The 21,232-nt window shown below is 42.2% G+C and overlaps 1 protein-coding gene across 1 annotated transcript in view; it reads right to left on the bottom strand.

The window, feature by feature from the left end:
* PPIL2 (peptidylprolyl isomerase like 2) overlaps positions 1-20,310 on the bottom strand; it is a 69,411-nt gene extending 49,101 nt beyond the window's left edge. The window contains exons 1-8 of the mRNA XM_083874059.1: positions 19,863-20,310; positions 19,724-19,773; positions 19,280-19,325; positions 18,598-18,660; positions 18,386-18,437; positions 4,847-4,898; positions 2,077-2,168; positions 513-602 (exon numbers count right to left, since the gene is read on the bottom strand). Coding sequence (XP_083730185.1) covers positions 513-602; positions 2,077-2,168; positions 4,847-4,898; positions 18,386-18,437; positions 18,598-18,660; positions 19,280-19,325; positions 19,724-19,773; positions 19,863-19,894 — 477 coding nt within the window. The 5' untranslated portion in view covers positions 19,895-20,310. The remainder of the gene's footprint in view (positions 1-512; positions 603-2,076; positions 2,169-4,846; positions 4,899-18,385; positions 18,438-18,597; positions 18,661-19,279; positions 19,326-19,723; positions 19,774-19,862) is intronic.
* Positions 20,311-21,232: the final 922 nt, after the last annotated feature.

Here is a 21,232-nt window from a genome sequence, read left to right as displayed (position 1 = left end):
CAATCTTTTACAGTGTAAAATTCTCTACAATGCTGTTTTAATTTAGGTTTTAATTTTCTTAAAACCAGCAAAGAACCAACACTGGTATCTATTAAGAAGCAAAACATTCCAAACAAGCAAGTACAGAAAGTCCTCTGGTTTGCTGCCTTGCTCTACATTTAGAGAAACATTCCATGGAAAACACTTTTCTGAGCCTTTGACTCTTTTATACATCTTTGGAAGAGTAAGATAGACAATCCACTTCAGCCTTAATGCAACATGCCAAGTTCCTAAAAGTTCAAATACTTTACATTCTAAACATTGTTTCTTTTGATACCACAGACCACGTTACTAACTCAGACAGTTTGTGTCACACGGGATCTTTGTGGCTCATCTGGATAACAAAGAAAATAGAGTGAAGTTTCACTGTTCAGTTACTCTAGTTTCCTCTAGAATGGTGTACACAGCAGCACCTCACCCTCTGCAAAATAAACCCCTGTATGATATAAGGTCTAACAGAGAGAAGAGTTCACCTGCAATGTGACGATGTCCTGCCGAGTGAAGGGCTCATCTGTCAGGAGATCCTTGTAGCTCTTTGGTTTTATGTTCAGCTGCTCAACTGCCTAACATCCAGGCAAAACACACAGATAGCAAAAATCAGATTCTTGGGTGTAAATATTACAAGTAAATATGTGGTATCAATAAAATCTTAAAGTACAAATCATAAAGAAAACAATTTCACCCTCATTCTCAACTGGCAGCTGCAATACTTTCATTTTGGGCACTAACAAGTGAGAAGCTTTTGTCTCTCATCCTTACAAAGCCTGACAGTTTTGTGTGGTTTCCTGGGTTGTTTTTTTAAGAGGAACCTTGCAATCTCCACTCCATAGTTATGTCTATCATTCAAACCAAATTAATCATAAAAGTGCTGCCAAAATTAAAAAAAAAAAAAAGAATTCTTGTTTTTAGTTTTCTAAACTCTTACCTGCAAAAGACCCCTCAATCTGCCTTATTTACCTAAACATCCTCTGTGCTCCTCAGATGGAAGTGATAATGTTGTCCCAGTACCTCCAGAAGTCCATAAATTAATTCCATGCTTATAATAAACCAATAAGTGCTATTACTGCATGTGGTACCACCTGAGGCACAAAGGCTCTTGGCACAGTCTATTCAGGAAGCCCAGTGTTGTAGATTGTAGCAAACAGAGCAGGAGTTCTGCACTCCTGACCAGGCTTTAACAAAGGCCACCCTTAAACTCATCCTTGCCTGTTAACCCCAGCAGCCAAAGCATCCTGCTTGCAGAAAGAACAGAAAATACTTTCTGTTTTAACCTGATCTTGACTGCTCTCACAGGTGAGGACAGCTCTACTACATCAAGAGCAAGTTTTCAAAACCATGATGAATCCAGCCTTTTCCTTGATTCCAATGGTTTCAGCCTGCTCCTCCCTCAGTATCTGAATGCCCCATCAGAACTCAAAAAGCAGATGTTCCAGTGTTCAGACTTTTCACAACACTGGATATGGATTCATTAATTGAAGGATCTATTTACTACTGAAAAAAGAAACAAACCTTGCTTTTGCAGTAAGGACTAAGCAAAGAAGTCACGATTAACATTCCACTTGGGTTTACATAAATGTTCACAAAACAGGAATAAAAATGCAGTTTAAGTGTCCATTAAGGCATTCTTTCTCCTGTTCCCCTAGCTATAGCTAAAATGTTCTTTTTTATTCACTGGTATGAATAGAAATGAGGCAATTTGTGTTTTTGTGATGACACTGTATCAGAAAGACAACAGAAAATTTGTCTATTAATTCAACTGAAGCATATAAAAGCTACTCATTTTGAAACACAAGATTTAGTACATGCACTTAACTTAAGAAAAGGGTTTAGAAACATTATTTAATTCATATTCTAAAGTTGTTCCTATTTTGAAGGCTAAAATTGGACAATTTGTGAAATCAGTTCATCTGCCATCCTTTAATTTCCCTGGCTGTAAAACAAGAATAAAATTTACCTGCCTTTCTAAAACATTTTGTGATTTTGACTGAAATGCATCAAGTATAAAACATTAATAATGAAACACAACAGAGAACCTACCTCATAGGCAAACACATTTCCAGTAGTCTTGATGGCCACAATATGGGAGTTATTGGTAAATACAGTAAACAGCACTGGACAGTGGTACTTGCCTGATAGAGGGAACAAAATTTAAATTTCACATGAAGACCTGTAACTGTTTTGAAATAGTTGATTTCTCTGATCTCTGTGGATGATATTTACATTAATTTTTAATACAAAGTGTAACTTCAGTGTGTATTTAATGGCGTTTTAATAACATTTTGATTCTCCAGTGACAGAAAAAGTGCTAGAAAAAGTAACAGTTAAGAGAGCTATAAAACAAGCAAGGAAAATGCAGTTTTAAAATCTACTGCCTTCAATTCCCTAACACAGAACTTTGTCCAACTTGCTTGATATTTATGAAATACCACAATGTAATTGTTTCTGTTGTAATCAAAGATTTATTGATAGCGTGAGCCTGTACCTTGTAACGTGTCCAGTGCTCTGTATCACTCTTGTTCCCAGGAATAAATGTTTAGCTCATAGCCAACAGAAAAGTTCACAACAGATGTTGGGCTTTAAGCAGAGGGGAGCATTTTGTATTCAAATGTGGCAAGCAGAATGCCATTAAATCTGAACACGTTACTCAATAAGGAACCCAGCTTCTGCTCTAATCAAGCTGTGAATTTTCCCAGGAGGGTCAGCATAAATATTAAGCAAGTCAACAGCAAGCAAACTGATGGGAGGCAATGTAGGAGGAAAAAGAAAAATGTCTGGATACTCTCAGCAGAAAGCAATTAGAAGGTTATTAATACTTGATCAGTTTGCTAGAACTGGGGGTTTGGGTGAGATTTTTGAAATAAGTTGGGCCTATTTGTTTCTTTTTTTCCTAATTACCATTTGAAAATCTAAACCAGCAGGGAGGCCAGAACAGGCTGCTCACAGCACCCGCAGGGACAGGAGAGGCAAACACCTGCAGAGACTGACTGCTCACTGTGCCACCAGAGACAGCTCTGCCCTGATGGCCTAAGTTTCAGCTTTCATGTTTTCAGATTCTGTGCTGCCTAGGTGTGTAGCTCTGAGCCTCATATTAAGTGTTAATCAGCTCTCTTCACACGGTGGGTAGACAAAACAATCCTCTTCCAGCTTGAGACCAAGGACAACCATTACAAGTTTCACGCCCTAAACATCATAAACAAGGGAGGCCTGAAGGGAGAGAACAAGGAGGATGGAACTTCATAACCTGAAGCTGTAACTGGACAATTAAACCCCAATATGCAAATGGACCAAAACTTATAAAAGTGTGAAACCTCGGTCACATTTGTGCCCATTTGTGATCATTCTGGGTCCACCCTGGGTGTAGCCCTGGCCAGGCTCTTGTACTGCCCAAGGTGTGTCCTTAAAGGCCTTTTAAAAAAGACCTACTTTATTCTATGATCTCTGTCTAGTCTCTGTTCCAGGTCAGCCTTCTCAAGGCATCAACCCCCCTGCACAAGTCAAAGCTGAGGACACATTTGTTAATGCCATCAGGGCTGAAGGAAAGCCACTGCCACAAGGGACTGAAACTCAGGAAGTTTAGAAAGGGATTTTTGCAAGTGGCATCAGGGTATGGCCCAACTGATGGATACAGAAACACACTGGTAAAATATGAGGCCTCATTTCAGCTTCATAAAAAAGAACAAGTCATCATATTCTCAGTCCTTGGAAAAGCAAAACTGCTGAGGGCACACACATGTTGATCCGGATAGAAGGTACTCAACTCCTAAGTGATCACTAGTTGTGAGAAACTGCAATGCCCAAAGACCTTTTATATCACATTTCTGTGTGAACAGAGAAGATCCTACATATGTAGCAACCATTCCACGTTATGATTTAGAGAAAAGTCTGGTGACAGACAGAAATGCAACATTTAATTTTTGTCTTTTGTTGCATTTTCCCTCAATTGGTGAATGACACAGAATGCTCCTTTTTGAGTAAAAGGCTTCTAAGGCTTTATGGCTGTTGTCATTCCACCCCAGCATTATGAGCTGGACTTCTCTAGGGAAAGCAAAGTGTCATGGTATTTTTCAAAAGCCTTGGCCACACTGACTATTGATCAATTTTTAACACCCTGCTCATGAGACAGATGGAACAAAATGCACAGAAGAAATCCATCAGCTACAGAAAAGAGCTTGTAATCCATAGATTTTTGTGAGATAAGGAGAGAGACGCTCCAGAATTTTATTCCCACCTAATCTTAGCCATTTTCATTTCAAAGAAATCATTATCTGCTTTGTGGAAGATAAATTCATCTCCACTTCTCTTTTGTTCCCATCATGCTCTCTTAGGAGGCTGATTTCATATCTTGCAGAAATAAAACTCAAGGCAGCTGTCTTGTGTGCTTCTACTCATAAAATCCCACGTGTTTATTTAAGTCTAGTCCCTTTTATAAACAAAAAGCTGTTCAAAACCAAGTGAACAGCAAATATTGCCACAGGCAAGTTGGAAATAAGATAACATTACAGAAATTTCACTTTTTCTGATTCTTTCCTTAAAGTAAACAGTACCTTAGTGCAGTAGCAGCTACAGTAAAGTGAAATTGCTGAATAATTTACAGCTCCCCAGTGTAAAGGAAAACAGAAATGGAACTTTGAAGGTAAACATATCATTCACAAGAAGCAATTATTCTACTCAAAAAATAAAAAGCATGATAGAGATCACAAACTATTTAGGTTCATCATGAGTAAGACAAACCAGAATTTATTAAAGCACTCATTATGGGAAAAAAAAACCAAAATAAAACACCACCACAGAAAATTACTGCACTTACCTTCACTGTTTTTAGCAAAATTCAGCTTTATAAGTGATTTGGCATCTAGTTTCTAAAGAAAATAAAGCATCAAAAAGATTAATCACAACAGAATGTAACCATGGAAATAAAAGGAAACTGTAACATCACTGTTAAGATTTTAATAGCACATAATTTATTAATAATATATTGCAAGTTGTCTGAATCATCAGAACCCTGGGAATTCAAGTCACAGCCCACAAAAACAAGGCTCAGGGAGCCTGAGAACTGGGATAGGTTTGTTTACAGGGCTGTATTTGACACAGTGCAGTGCTGGTCATGGGGAATCGGCTCGAGGAGTTGCACAACTCTCAGCACAGACTGAAAGGGGAGTTTGCATGAAAAGCTAAGAGGCAAAGATCATTGCTGCTGATCAGAAAGGGCAATTCAGCAGGGACCTCTGATGAAAGCCATAAAGTCAGCAAACCATTTTGGCAATCAAGTTTGATGTCTTTTCTGAAATAACTGTAATTTTCCTTTTACTCAGGAAATGTGCAGCAGAGCTCACATGACAGGCAGCAATAATAAAGAGAAACAGAGGCACAGGTTCTCTGGAGAGGCACTTGGGGTCATGAAGGGAGTCCCAGGAGGGATTTTCAGCCACTTAATCCCCAGGTAACAATTCCACTGAACAGGGAACTGAGGTGACAGCCAAGGGTGGAATAATGTTCTCCAGCTCTAGAGAGGGCACTGCAAACTAAGCAACTCCTGCTCTCCCACGCTTCATCAGAACCATATCTATGGCATTTTTCTGCTGCCCTCTCTCTGGAAGGGCTTTCCGACATAGGAAGAGAAGAGCTGGCAGGTTGGCAAACATTTCTGGACAATCAGGCTGCTCCTGTCCTGCAACCTTCCCTAAGACATGGAAGCTGCAAACACACCCAAAGTAACAGTGAGCCTTCAGTAACATGCCAGGCCCCATCATTCCATGGGGCCAGTAGGTGATTTGGGTACATCACTGGCAAGACAGGGCACATCACGGCCTGGGTGACCTCACCAGCACAGCCCACTGGGATGGTCAGGTAGAGCTTTACTGTGGCACCCAGTTGGAGAAGGAAGTCCATCCCAACAAGCTGCAAGGCTGAGTCAGGATCTGAGACTTATAAAAAACAAAGCCTTTGATTGTATCAGCTGTCAGAGATGGTTTCACTGCCAAATGGATCCTTAAAATCACACAGAGCACAGGCCTTTTAAAAGAAACAATTGGTTCTCTTCTCAAAACATGCACCTGAAGAGATTAGGGAGGTTTTTATAACCCAGACAGCTCTTTATAAACAGCTACGAACAGAGATCTGCCAGCCCCGACACTGCTACTTCGATCATTATGGCAAAGAGCAATAAAGAAAAGTGTGAAACTAAGTTAGTGGGCTTTCTGTGCCTAATCAAAATTCATATTCTTGGTTTACAGAGTACATGTTATGACAGCTGGACTCATTCGTTTATAGGAAGGCACTTCTCAAATTGCTCTCAACCAACTGGCAGGCTCATTTGCTGCCAGAAAGGTAACCATCTCTCTAATTTATTAGCAGGAAGAGCAATGAGAGCTAGTAGGAACAAGATGGGAAGGGGAAAAGAGGCCAGGTTCGGTTATATTTAGTTATGTGACAGAAGACCAGCACCGCTGCTTTTCTTTAAGTGGATTCTCAAAAAAACCCACCCAAAACACTCCAATATCTGCCCACTGCTGGGGTACAAAGAAGGATAGCAAAGGCAATGGCAGGTTCTGAAATCACTAAGTGAATGCAGAGCTTTATTTATTTATTTATCTTCTTACAAGAACAAATTTATCAAAGAGGTCGTAGGGGAACTGCAGAGTTGCCAAAATGAACATCTGATCCTGGACAGATCTGTTCAACCTAAACAACTATTAACACAAAGCAGCATCCATCTGTGCACATGTTGTGCAACAGCCCAAAAATTATGTTTCAGAAAAAGCTTCTTTAGAAATATAGCCACTGGAAATGCTGATAATTTCAAGAAAGGTCCTTAAATTATCCTCCTGGCAGATCTGAGCTATGCCCAAAACATACCAGCATCTTTAAAGAAAAAAGGAAACAGTTCCATAAGAAACAGTTTAGCATGATTGAAGATTCAGATTTATACCTTGACAGAAATTTCTCAGGAAAGACAGACTGAACCACTGTGCAGACTTTAAAGGTAGCAAAAGCTGCAGTGCACTGTTTCATCTGTCAAACCACGATGTATTGTTAGAAGTGCTGCCAAGTCCTCGGACTCTCACTCTGTGCCCAGGGAAACAGTATGGTATTCCAGGTCATATCTTTCCATAACATGGAAAATGGTTATTTTCCAGCCTCAGTTAGCCATGGTGCACCAGCTGCTCATGCTGGATCTGCTTCCCACAGAGACCAGCACTCACACAATCTTATGTCAACAGTAAATAAAAAATCAGTGATTGTCATATAGGAGTTGATACTGCCTGGAGTGCGAACTCTGCAATGAAGTTTACAATGAATATTACAAACTTTTATGGCCACAGGCTGGCCTTCTATCAGGCCTCTCTTGAAGAAGTGACCTTGGCATGTCAACTCCTGCCCTTTGGAGCAGCTCTGTGCTTCAGCTTGAGTGGCAAGGCAAGAAGGGGATTTAGTGTTTCATCAAACGAAATCTTTGGAGCCTCAGAACAACAAAACCAGATGATGATGTGCTACAAAGGATTGCTCAGTGCCCAGTACCAGGCTACAGGATCTGGCGGCTGCTCACAGAGCTTCCACAGAGGAGGGAGTCCACAACCAGGACTTCCAGGAGATTCAGTTTTGAAACACCTACACTTTGCCCAGCAGAGTGTAAAAGGACATGATAAAGTGTGTAATATAATTTTTTTCCTCTCAAGTTCTTCATTTCACACGAAAACAGGATTATCTTGCATGTGGGTGAATCTCCTTTTATTTATTCTCCATCAAAAGTCAAAGCTTTCCAAGCACCATCACACAGTTTGTTGCCATGGAAATGACCGTTTTGCCACAAATGGGCTCTGATCTTCATGGGAAGAGACAGCAGGAGTGAATGAATCCTAAAATGAGTTAAAGTACTTGTTTTCATGTATTTTTTATTATTAATAATGCTTAAGAGAGAACAAATATTGCATACATAGCTCAAGTTCAAAGCTATTTTCAACCTGAGTTTCCCTGACACACACCCACCATCCAGTTAAAGCCACGCTCCAGTTAAGAAAGCAAAAGGGAAAAAAAAGTGTTGATTAAAAACACTTGATCTAATTAAATTCTAAATTCTTAATGACAATGAAAAGGCCACAAGCATCTGCCACTTCCCCTAAGCAGAAATAAGAGCTGCATATTCCTTTCTAAAAATATTTTATGCAGAAATACTGGAAAGCAGACGCATTTCATGGCACGTAGTGCCAGCTGCTCCACAGCGAGGAAGGGCTAAAAAAAAAAAAGCCAAACGCAAAACCGTGCGAGCTCTTTTCTCAGCTGACTCCTCTCTCACAGGCACACACTTCCACAAAGGCAGCCAAGGCTACTTTTGGCCATGACCTACTTTCCTGCGGCAGCGAGCAGCCCCACCACCCTGTCAGCTGACAGCAGTGGCTCCTGCGGGATCCCAAAGGGCAGCATCCTTTATGGATACCCGGGCAGAGGTGGTGACGCCACGGAGGTCAGTGGGGCACTGTGGCAGCTCGCGGACGGAACGCGCCGATTGTTCCGAATTAAATCGTTCTCTGTCAGCGCTGGGCGCCTCGTGCAGATATGACCTACAATCCCCACGCATCAATTAGTTACACTCGCTGAACCGCTTTGGTCTGTGGCTGCACGTTCCTCTTGTTAATAAGGCTCTGACCTTGTTGGATATGCACCAGCCTGAAAAGTAATCAAAAGGGGCTCCACTGATTCTCTACCCACACATGGGCGGAGCTGGTGACGTGCAGTAAGAGCTGTGTTTAGTAAAGAGAGACTTTCCCACCCTACCAACAGCAACTGAGTAAGTGTTCAAGTGTTCAGCACTTGGGGGTTGGACCCCCTGATGGGACACACTGAATGGCCTCTGTCAGGAACACACAGAAATCCAGGGAAGTTGGTACTGGGGTTGTGTGCCCAGGTTTTGGTAGTGGAGGGCTACAGGGGTGGCTTCTGTAAGAAGCTGCTGGAAGCTTCTGCTGTGTCCAGCCAGCTCCAGGATGGACATGCTGCTGGCCAAGGCTGAGGCAATCAAAAATGGTGGTAAGGAATCCGGGATAACATGTCTAAGAGGAAAATCCCTCCTGGCCCTGATCTCAACCCATGAACCCCCAGTGACATTTTCTTTCCCCTGTCTATTGTGGAGGACAGTGAGAGAGGGGTTTCGGTAGTGCCTGGGGACCAGCCAGGACCAACACACTACGTGGGGAAAAATTAACATGCCACATCAGCACTGGCTGATAACATGAGGTCAAAAATCATTCAGAGTTGGCATGGCCATTTGATGGTTTTTCATCCCACCAAAACAAGAAACACTGAGTTACCTGAAGCAGAAGAGAAAGCCAGAACAAATACTAGTATTGAAATGCAGTGTTGCCTAACAAGTACCAAACTTAGCTCAGCAACAGCAAATGAATTTTGTATTACATTCTTCGGTTCCTTTAAAGATGAGACCTGTTACATATAACTTTACATACAGCTTCCCATTTTAAGAAGCCCTCTTACAATTTTCCTTGCTATAAAATCTTCCCAAAAAAAATGGGGACATGAGTTCAATGAATAGTAATGGAATAACTCCATATACAATGTTACTTATTTTAGATTTGGTTAATGGATTTAACGACGATAAAGGGCATTGGAAATCCTCAAGCCTACACACAGGGTTTGCAATTGGAAACAGCAGCACTGTTTTAACAAGACAAGCCATCTACATGTAGTTTAACACCCCATGAAAAATTTGGGCTCAGCAGCCAAGAGGCCAAAGCAGTCTCACAATTCAAAGTATTATTTCTATGTTTAATTCAACAACAAAAATGCTCAATATTTATCACAGCTGCCTACCTAATCACATTCCTGGATGAAGCTGCTGTTTAACTGCAGTTTTCATGTACTGCTGAGCTAGAATGGAAATGGACACAGAAGATCCTTCATTACACACTTCTAGATCCCTGTATTTAAAACTGACACCATATGGTTACCAAAGTCTTGTCCAGATAATCATAAAAATATGCTTGATAACACACATGGTTCACAGATACCAGCAAAAATGCTGCTCCATCAGAGAGCACATTAACAGAAATTACCATGAGAAAAAGACATGTAGCTGCATTGCAAGATCAAAACCTGCAGTCAATGCAGTCAGAAGTCTACCAATCCAGAGACCCACAGCCAAATACAGCACAGTTCAAGTAAAATAAAGCTTTGCAGAAGCACCAAAAATCTAGTCTCCAATTTTAGTGAAAAACAGGCAAGTAAAGATCTGTGGGAAACCTCATGCTGCATCTCATTTAAGGCTAGAGCGCTTCACAGCTGCTAGTTTTTCAAGTGTCACAGTCACAAAATCCCATCCAATGTGCACACTTACACCAAAACACAGCAAAGGAAAAGAAGAGACCATCTGTTCAGTCTGTAAAATCTAGATGTAAATACTTTTTTGCTCTAAGGGACGTAATGCATTAGAAATAATGGTAGCCACGTTTATCTGCCTGTGCCCAGAGGTGGTTACCGGATCAAACACTGCCCACCACCACCACAGTCAGCAAGGTGTGAAGGAGGAACAGCAGCTTGGCCAGTGACTCATGACACTGGAAGGTTTTAAATGTCTTTTTTTGATAAAGCACTTGAACAGTAAGTAGAAGCAAATCTCATCTTCTTCGCCCTCACTGTTTCCCAAAGATACAGGGAATTGAAAAATAAATCCCCTTTTTAGGACAGATAAAGGCTAACTCTTAGTAGTGCTAGGTACACTGCTGTAAAACACACAAACAACTCTGGGAAAGAATGAACCAGCTATCCATGTTTGTCAGCAACAAAGGAGAGAGGGAAATTTTCAGAAAACCCAACAAAAGGAGTTATCTGTCAGGATACAACTCAGTGGGATTTTCATCCCCTTGACTGCGCCTGTGTTTTATGACCATTTCGTTATGACACATGACTTCCCAGTCGTTCCTCAGGGTAGAAGTCGTGTCCTCATATGTTTCTATCCAGGGGCCTTGAAAATTTATGGTCACTAGTCAAATATTAACTCATTTAGACTGTTGACTAAAAGCTAATAATTTCTGAGGCCAATGAGGTAAGACGACACGGCTCAGTTGCTGCATATTGAAGAGTTCACCTCGTTCAAAGTGGATTCTGGCATTTGAGCAGCAGCCTGTGTCTGCTGCCCCAGACAAAAATGCACCTGGAGAGAGATGTTTAATAACAATGGCTGTAACCACCCGTGTCTGAAAGGCTGCTATGCCCACAGAAATACAGGCAGCAACGTTCAGCTGGAAACAACAATAAAAAAAGGAAGAACTACTGCTCATCCTGGCTAACTCTAACTTATATAAATAAGTACTTGCCTCTCAAATGACGCAGCCTATCAAAACAAAATGCAACAAATTCTCATTTTCTCTTCCTGTCTCAACACATATACTGAAATAGTTTTTGGTTTTACACTATCGAGTGTAATATATCAAATATTATCAAAGTATTTCAGGAAGAGATTAGAAAATATTCCCACCACTGTACCAGGCCTTCACACAGTATTTACTGTGTATGATTAAGGATAACTCTGTTCAAAGAAGATATATTAAAATTTAACAGATGTGGAGAAGAATCGTGACCATGTAGGGTATGGAGAACTTAAAGGCATGAAGAACATCTGAGAGGAAAATACAAGTCTCAACAACAAAATGTCAAGAAAGCATTAAATTCCTCCGTGCTAAATACACAGCTGTAAACACTAACAGAGAGAAGTTTGCAATTTTGGCACCAATACAAACGAGACTAAGCTGGTCAAACCCAACATTTACAGAAGATATGTACCAGATGAAAAACCAGCAGCAGAAGCTCTCAGCAGCCATAGCAAGCAGAAAGCAAACACTGGTTCAAGACAGAGCACGCAGTCTGCAAAGCAGACTGGGAGAGCTGAAGACCTCAGACAGTCTTCCAGTTTTCTGTTCCTGATCATTTCACTCCTCTTCCTGCAACACACAAAAACCAAGATGCATTTGTCTGAACCATTTTTCAACAACAAAGCTTCCCTTGGCTTTATTTCTGTAACTTTGTTCTCTGCTCTGTAATAAGCTATTACTCACCCAGAACAAAACCATATTCCTACTCCACACTGAAACTTTTCTTACAAATAAACAAGAAAAAAACCCTTACTGCAAATATATAGGAAAAATACGGCAAGTTTAACAAAAGGGAGAAAAAGGGTGCAATTGACATTTAAACTTATGCAATATCCAAAGACCTGACTGAGTTGCATCAGACATATTAAGACATATACTTTGAATTTCAAAGCTGAAGATGTGCTGACTTCTTCTGACATGTACGTGAAAGGAGTTCTCTAGAGAAAAATTAAAGTTCTCATTTATACATCACTCATATTACATCCAAATGAGGCCTGAAGTTACTGATCCACCTAAATGATCACTCATTTCCAAAGCCCCAAGGAGAAAACACAGCAGACTACTTGGATTTCAGGTGCTGTGCTCTGATGTTGAAGAAAAAAATGAGAGGGATATGACTCACTCCTGAATTCTACATAATGAAAATTATCTCAACTGGTCAAACTATTTAGCTCTTAATTAGACAGTCCCAGCACTCCAGATATGGAAAACTGATGTGGACATAGCCTGCTTGTGGAAGTCTCCACAGGATTTTCCTGCTGGTATTTTGTATCCAAACAAAAGACAAAAATGCTCAAGGTAAGCACCATCTCTTTGGAAACAGTAAGTGAAGAAAACTTTTCAAGACAAAAAGATGAAAAAGCACAAGGAAAATCTGACTCCTGCTTCAATGTGCCATTTTTAGATGATCATCAGAATCGTGAGGTAACATTACCACCAGGTTACAGAAAGGTCTCAACAAACACTCTGAAAATGAATCCCACTGAACATTATCTATGGCTGTTGCGTTTTCCTGATAGTGTTCACTGGACACTGCCCTGAAAGAGGGCACCTTCAAACCATAGGGTTTTGTCTAATGACATCCATTATTTGCTGCTCATTATCTAGAAACACACCTGGAACAACACAATTAAAGCAGCAATCTGCAGTAAATTACCTCCCAGGCCATACGAACTGAGTGAAAAGCCATTGTCACTGTTGATTTAGCCAGTAATTTCCACATGAAATTGGAACTTCTCCTCCTCCCAGTTCAGGCCCGAGATTTGCTCCATTTGACTCAGGGTTGGATGAGTTTTGTCTGTGCCTGTGATCTCAACACCTCTGACTCAGTAATGTGTGAAGCTCATCCAACCCACTTTCAGGAATCCATTCCTGAAACACAGGGACCTCGCACTGATTATGTGACAGAGGTGGAAAGCAATTTGTACTGAACCATAAAGCCCTGGCTGGAGCTTAAACAGTACGTTAACACCTGTTTCTTCTTGGTCTTTCCCACATTCCTCACACATTACAGCTTCTTTACTCAGAATATTGCAAAAGTAGAAAAAAACACCTAAGCCCTGTTTATCATTATGTTCACTCCCCAGGTGAAGAAACAATTATCAATGTTTTCTATTTCTATCTCTGTGCTTTCAAAACACCAACATGGCAAAAACACTTTCATGTTTAAGGAAGTTTCACCTTTGCTCCAATTTCTGCATCCTTTTCAGACAGGATTTCCCTTACTTAGATAGCCAAAGACGTTTTTAGTGCATTTAAAAAAAGCATTGCAAGGTTGTTTGTTCATTTTTTAAGTGGGATTAACAAATCAACAGTAAAAGAAGTAATCTTCTTCATATCTTTGTCATTAAACCAGATCAACAAGCTTCACTGCAAAACCAGCAACTGATTTCTATGGGATCTATAAGACTCACTGAAATCTACTTGACCAAATTGAAAAGAAATCAGGATTTCAACAACAAAATGAAGTTACAACAGCCACCAGCATTTGAAAGATAGATACATTTAAGGAATGCATTTGAGAATGATTTTCCAAGTTTTGAAATAACAGATTTAGTTGCAATTTTTCTTTTGTGGGTAAGAAGTTATATGTTTTGAAAGTGCCTGTAGTTATCATGGCAAGCATAATCTTACCAATCTTACTTCAAACAAATGATTGAAAAAAAGGGCACTGTTTCCATTCAGTGAGCAGTGCTGGAGGGAGGAGGTGTCCACTGCAGGCTGTCATTGCTGCAGGGCATTGCAGGTACAAGCTCTCTGGTGCTTCCAAAGCCTGGATCAGACAGGCTTACTGCAGGAGCCAGGCACCTGTACTGCCACAATTATTTGATCATGTTAGTCATAATTTCACCCCAAGTCACCTTTATTTGGTAAATACAGGATTAAAGAGTGTGGGAGAAAAATAGCAAATATTTATATTGCACACAGAGCAAAGCTTTGTGTCCAGCTCTCTCTTTTTAAAAGGCAGATGTCTCACTGGGAAAAGTCAGGGATTTTTAGCCTTCTGACTCCAAAGCTGGTTCTCATTTTCCATGTCAGTAGCTCTGCCTTCTATTACTTCATCTTATGCACCAGACTCCTCTTTATGGTTATCTTCAGAGGCAGACAAAGCAAAAGGCTTTTCTAACCTCTAAAAAACCCTCAGAATTTATAAAAAAATTCCTTCTTAACACAGTGAAAAGCTAAAACCTTGTTACACTTAAGAAAATGCCCTGTCTGCCCTGCAGGTCTGGATCCTAACCTTGCATGAGACAGGGCACAACTCAAATTCTGTTCTGCCTCATTCAGACCAGAAAGAAACGGGACTCTCAGTCTCATAAATCCACCCCACAGCATCTTCAGGTCTCCTAACCTGACTCATAGGCCAGAGTAAATTAATTGGGCTGAATCAAATTAACTACCTTTCCAGTGTCCAAAAGAACTGAATTCCCACAGAAAAAGGGGAACCAGGAACAAAGACAGGAGCTACTTCTGAGACAAGGGAACAGAGCTATTTGCCCAAGGTTACAGAGTCTTTTTAGGGGCTGAAAGTACAGCCACAACAATCTGGCCTGCCCACACACAGTCAGAATGTCACTGAACCAGAGTGGAAAAAATAAGTATTGACATCAGACACATTGCAATGCACAGGAGGAAAAATAGCTCAGCCCACATAGAACATATCTACGCAACAAAAGAAAAAAACCCAACAATTTCCTTGAAATTCCTGTCAAAAGGCACACTGATCTATCATCTGTTCATATTTGAGATTCCAACCAACCAGACATGCTCTGGCCAATCTCACTCCTTGAATCAGGTATCCTGAGCCCAGCTGGCTGCCTTGTGTGGACACGCTGGTCAGGCTGTCAGAACGTCACTACATGAAACATCCTGGCAAGCCTGCAACTCTCTGCAAGCCCAAGAAGCCAAAGTGCTGTTGTCAGTAAAAAGGAATGAGCTAACTATCACTTTCTGCTTTATTTTTTTGCAATTTTAGCATAAGGACAAGCCAGGGCAGTGTCCTGACAAAGCTGACAAAAAAAGTGAGACAATGCCAACTGACAGACTGCAGTTCAGCTGTGAGAAATGCACTGCTCCTTCCAAGATGATTGGTGTAGCAATAGAACAAGCTACAAACATTTTTTACCACAATGCATTGTTAGGAAGGGGGGGGGAGGGGAATAAATCTAAAGTTACCTTCTAGAATAGCTCATGGTAAATTCTAGACAAAGGTGAAGAGTGATTTGCATTGCAGCATTTCTTTAAAAACAAAGGCTAGTCCAATGGTTTAGGATTCAGAAGAATCAGAGAAGTCCCTTGTAGATCAGTTCACAGACATCCAATTAATAAAAGCCTAGCACAGTCCTATCCCCTGGAGCACAGCAAAGATAAATATATTAATGACTGCAAGGCTCTCCAGTTCTCCACTGAGGGGTCCACTTCAGAAATAAGACAGCTAGACAGAACTAGTGAGTGCCAAGAGTGCACCATTAACACCCCATTTCCAAGCAGTCTATTGACTTCTCTAAAGCATCTGTCCTGTAGCAAACCACAATTAGAGAAGTACAAGCCACAAAGGGTTTCATTACTATTTTTTACTTCGAGGCAAACAAATGGAAAAATTCTCCAGAGCCTCATCACCAACCTGTGCAAAGTAATTTCATAAGTTAGTGTACACAACATGGCACTGCAGCCAATCTGGCTCAATTCCTTTCTAAACAAACTCAGAGTCTTGAGTTTCTCCCAGTCACCAATTCATTACCAAAGACACTTTCTGATTTCCATGAGCAAGCTGCACAGGGGACAGAGGGTGCACACACAGAGACAGATTCAGCAGAGGACAGAACAGCCCAGAGATGCACAAGCTTAATTCACTGGCTTCCTCTGCCACCTACCCTGCCTTATTCCAGCACTCCTATCCCATTCCTGCCCAACGCTACCCTCCTCTTCCAAAAACCTGAAATACCTCTCTGGGAAACAAAGTTTAAATTACAATCCTTCTTGCAACCCCACTCTTCAACTTAGAGCTCCACAGGGCTGGATTCAGCAGGGCTGTGTGCTATTCTGGAGAACAAATGTCTCCTTCTTCTTCCAATTGGTCTGGAACACCTTGATCCTGTGGAAGAGGGAGCAGTACACCACCACCAAGAGGGGAAAGAGCACCAAAAAGGGCTCCCAAGACAGTGATACAGAGGAAAAGGGGGGGAATGCACATTGAAGAGAGCTGGGAAAGCTCTGGAAGAGCTGGAAAAGCAGATCAACTACAGAAGCACAAGTCTGGTAAACCAAGAGGTGTCAAGGCCTGACTTCATTTAAGCATTTATGGTTCACCTAGTATATTCTGCACAGTCTCCCTCTCTCCATTACACAACACCATCAGGCACTTCCTGCTTAGTGTCACCCCTGCATTTCTTGCTTTCAAGTGTTTGAGTCTTTGCAGCAGCTTCTCACGCTGCTTCATGTAAACAATATGTATTCTTAGAATTTATCTGTATGTTTTGCATAGTTGTTCTCTGAAAGAGAACTTGACTGATGGTCACAGTGACCAATGGAGTCAGGAGGTTGTGACCTCCTTGGGCCAATCTTGGCCATCTGTACAAAATGTATATAAGCTTTTGGAGTCAGATAATAAAGATCCTTCCATGTTTGACCCTGCTGCTGCCTGCTGTCCTCTGTGAGGGTCCACACCCACGTCACAACGTGTTGCCCCTCAAAGTGCAGGGGTAACAGCTTAGCATTCACTCAAAGCAATTTTAAACCACACCAGGGTTCACAGTCTGCAATGAGCTGCTCTGAGTGAAAAATTGATCTGGTAACACCCCAAAACTCCTAACCAATGCAGAGAGCAGCAAGGTGGTGACAGGCTGGCAAAAACAAATGAAATAGCAGTAATTCCTTCTCAACAACACACTGCCCTCTTCACCTGTGAAGACCTTCACCCATTTCACCATTGCACAAACACACCTGCAGGAATATATGAAGTCTCAGACAGGCTGTTCATGTTTAGAGTTTGGAATGTTTTGTATTTAGTTTCTCCTCGTATGTGCCTGACGGGAAAATCTTTAATCAAACACAAGATATCTCAGAAGGAATCCCACAGCCCAGAGCCAGAGCCAAACCTCCCAATCCTGGGCAGTGGCTGCCACCCAGTGCCTGGAAAAGTTACTGCACATCGTGAGGGAAAAGACAAATCTCAACTCGTTCAAGCAACAGTTTCTGCTTAAAAATGTCCTCTATGCCCTCATAAACAATGCACTTTAACACATCAGGAAGAAAAAGATAATTCCAGCAGGGAAATAGTTCCTGTACTTCATGTTTGTTCAGTGTTTTACAACGTCATGCTGCTACAGAAAGTGATCCCTTCATAATTATCATTTATGCAGTAAAAGGGGGGAGAAACCCACAAAGGTTTCCCTCACAGTGAACCATCATGACAGAAGCTTTCTGAAACATACTGTCAGCAACTAAAAAGATTTTGTGGTGTAAGCTTACCTACTATTCATAATATCAGCTATTAATCTCCCTAATCTGCATGATGCCAAATATCCTTTGGGTTAGGAAACATTGCTGCAAGTTTAATCCCAGATGGAGAGGTGCCAGCCCCTTGCCCTGCAGGGACCAGAATTCTGCTTACAGGAGGCAGCAGGGGAGTCTTTTCCATCAATAACCAGTCAGGCTTTCTGGGCAGCACCAGCATTAACAACAGCTCGTATTTCCACCTGTACAGATGTTCATTATGCCACAGCTGGAAGGCAGGCCAGATACCCTGGGAGTTCATACAAGTGAACCACTCACCTCTGCTCTATTTACAATTATATTACAAAAAATAAATAGAGGTAATGCTCTCCTTTCTTCCACACACCTTCAAAACTGCACTCCCATTCAACTTCTGCTTTCACTAAGGCATTATTGTTTCTCTAACACGTGAAATTAAAAACTGAGCATAAAGAAAGCAAAGACATGATGTGAATCCACCCATCATTACTTACTTCTCCTGTGATTGGATTGGTTCCATATTTCTTTATCCAAGGTACAATGCTCCTGAAAAGAGAAGGGATAAATAATTCATGATAAGCACCATCAGAAACCTCTGCTGATGGCCATAACTGTTTTTGCCAGCTTGCTAAGACCAAAGGATGATTACACAGCTGTAGCCAGTTCAAAACCACAAAAATAAAGCTAAGTACAGACAGGAACTTACAGGATGTCAAAGACTGTCCCATCTGGTGTGCAAACTGGGTATTCAAATGGCTGCAGAGATAAACTAGGAAAAAGAGAACACAATCTTGTTAGCAAAACCAGCTGGGAATCACAATGTAACTGGCAATCACATTCAGCATCCCCTGCCAGGGGGGATAATCCTGGCAGCTGTAAGCTCACAGGTATGGAAGGCAACTTCCTGAACTGCCCAATTTACAGGGATTTCTAACCCATTTCTACCAACTCTCTTCCTTCATTCTTGCACTTCAAGCAGTGAACTCTACACAGAAAAAAAATAGCAGAAATATTCTCCAATCTACCTTAATCTCTATTTTAGCAAGATGAGTGACTGGCCAAGCCCATTCTGAGCAGGGACAAGGAGATCTGAGCCCTGATGACACAGATTTGAAAGAAAGACTGGGATGTACACAGTAACTGCTCTGCATTATTTAATCACTTGTGTATCCTTTCATCCATCAGCTCCAACCCCTGCAGACAATGATCATGGGTCATGCAGACCCTGTTTCAGTTCTTATTCAACTTTTTCTTGCCACACTTAGTGCCACAGCAGGCACAAGTCAATGAAAGTAACTGCCCCAAAAGAGCATGGCTTTAGTTCAGTGTCAACAGCCTGATAAATAGATGTGCCATTAAATAATGATAATGTAAATTTGTTGTCTTACCTGCAGTGATCAAATGATAAACGTCTAAAATTGGTTCGTGGAAGGTCTGTTTATGGAAAAAGAAGACCCACACAACAGTTTTTAATAAATACATGGTATTCTAGGCAACAAAGAACATTTCAAAGTTACATATTGCTACATAAACGGCCGCAAGTTACTGGTGACAAGGATAAACACCCTAAAGCTCGCGAAACTGTAAGTAAAATTTCTGAAGTGAAATTACACTGCTGGAAAAAGACCAAACCAGAGCTCTGACAGACAGAGCGAGAGCGCTGAGTTTAAACGCGGCAATGAAGGCTCAGGCTCTGCCCCGGCGGAGGGCGGGGACCTCCCCCGGCCCGGCCCGTGCCATTCCCGAGCGGTACCCGGGCTCGGGGCGCTGCCCGGGGCTCAGAGCTCGGCCCCGCCGCCCCGGGGAGCCGAGGGAGGCCCGGCCCGCCTTACCCGCTTTCTTGCCGCCGTAGAACTGCGTGTACTCGGCGCACGTGATGTACCTGCGAGACAGGGAAAGGGGGGTCACTGAGGCACGGCCCAGACACGGCCCCGCACGGCCTGGCCCCCCCTGAGTGAGCCCCTCACTCACATTTTGTCCTTCTGGTGCTGCCGCTTCCCCATGGCGGCGGCTCGGCCCGGCCCGCGCCTTCCGCCCGGTGCGCCGGGGAACGGCCGCGGTGCGGAAACAGCGGCGGCGGCAGGAGCGTTCCGGGGGCCGGGAACCGGGGGTGCTCACGCTCCGGAAGGCCGGGGGGATCTCAGAGCAGCCCGCCAGGGATTCCGCTCCACTAAAGTGTCTTTTCTTGCCTGGAATTTAAAGTCTTTGTATTCCTGGTCTGTTGGGCAGTGACAGAACTTCCCAAGAAAAAAAAAAAAAAAAGGGTAGAAAAATCTACTTGTGTGTCTTATATGGATACAGCTCTTGACTAAAAGTATTTCAGTGTCTCTTCAAAGACTTAACGACAAAGACTTGGCTGTCCTTTAGCTAATTACCTTTAAAGAGCCTTCATTACAAGACTAGTATGAACAACACAAGGCTGAACAGAGGATGGTCAGAGCCCAGAGCCCTCGTCTTTAGCAGGAGGAAACAGCCAGTTGTCCTGGAGCTTTCACTTATCAAACACCTCCAAATCCATTCACGCTCCTTTTCTCTTTTCTCACTAAACCATCACCCTGGCAGCGCCTCCACAGAGCCACTGGAGTGACCTCCATGGAAGTGGACGGCCAGACTCCCCCTGACTGCACCAGGCTCCCCCCAGATGTCCAGCTCCTGCTTTAATCCTTTTCAGCTGGTCCTTGGCCGCATTCATGAGCACAAGGTGAGCACAACCTGCTCTGCTTGCAGGGGTTAAACAAAACAATTTCTGAAAGTCCATGTTTCTATGTTGTTACAGTTCTCCTCTGAGGAACAGAGTACTTGTTCCCATGACTATACTCTAATTGGCAACAGCATATGAATTATTTACATTACAACTGGTTCTCACTATTAGTCTCTTTGGCCACAGCAGAACAGCTACTCCTTGTCCTGGCTGAGGGTGAAGGATATTGTTTGTTTGATGTTTAGGGGAGAAACTGCTCTTTTACAAAGGTTTAAATACACTTAATCATTTTGATTCTCTTACTCAAAAGCATTTCAAAGCAAGGCATTGAGTCACACCCAAACAGCAGGGCCTGCAAAGAACCAACACCTTCACTTGCTCCTTTCCGAGCACCAAGTACACTCTGGGAAAAGAAAACAACTTGATTTGTTTCCAGTGGAACTCCAAAAGCACTCCATAAGGAATGTGGCCATAAGTGCAGAAAGCTCCTTTCCTGCTGCAGGGCAGGCACTGTGGTCAGGGCTGAGGGAGCTGTTTGGCTCTGTGTGAGATGATGAGCCTTCCCACACAGCTCCTGCTCCCTGCTGAGATGGGCTCTGGAGGCAAATGCTGTAGCTGTCCACAGACACCAGCAGCACTT

Source organism: Zosterops lateralis, assembly GCF_965231275.1.
Source record: "Zosterops lateralis genome assembly, chromosome: 17".
In the NCBI taxonomy this organism is placed as follows: Eukaryota; Metazoa; Chordata; class Aves; order Passeriformes; family Zosteropidae; genus Zosterops; species Zosterops lateralis.
This window is presented reverse-complemented; position numbering and strand designations above follow the sequence as displayed.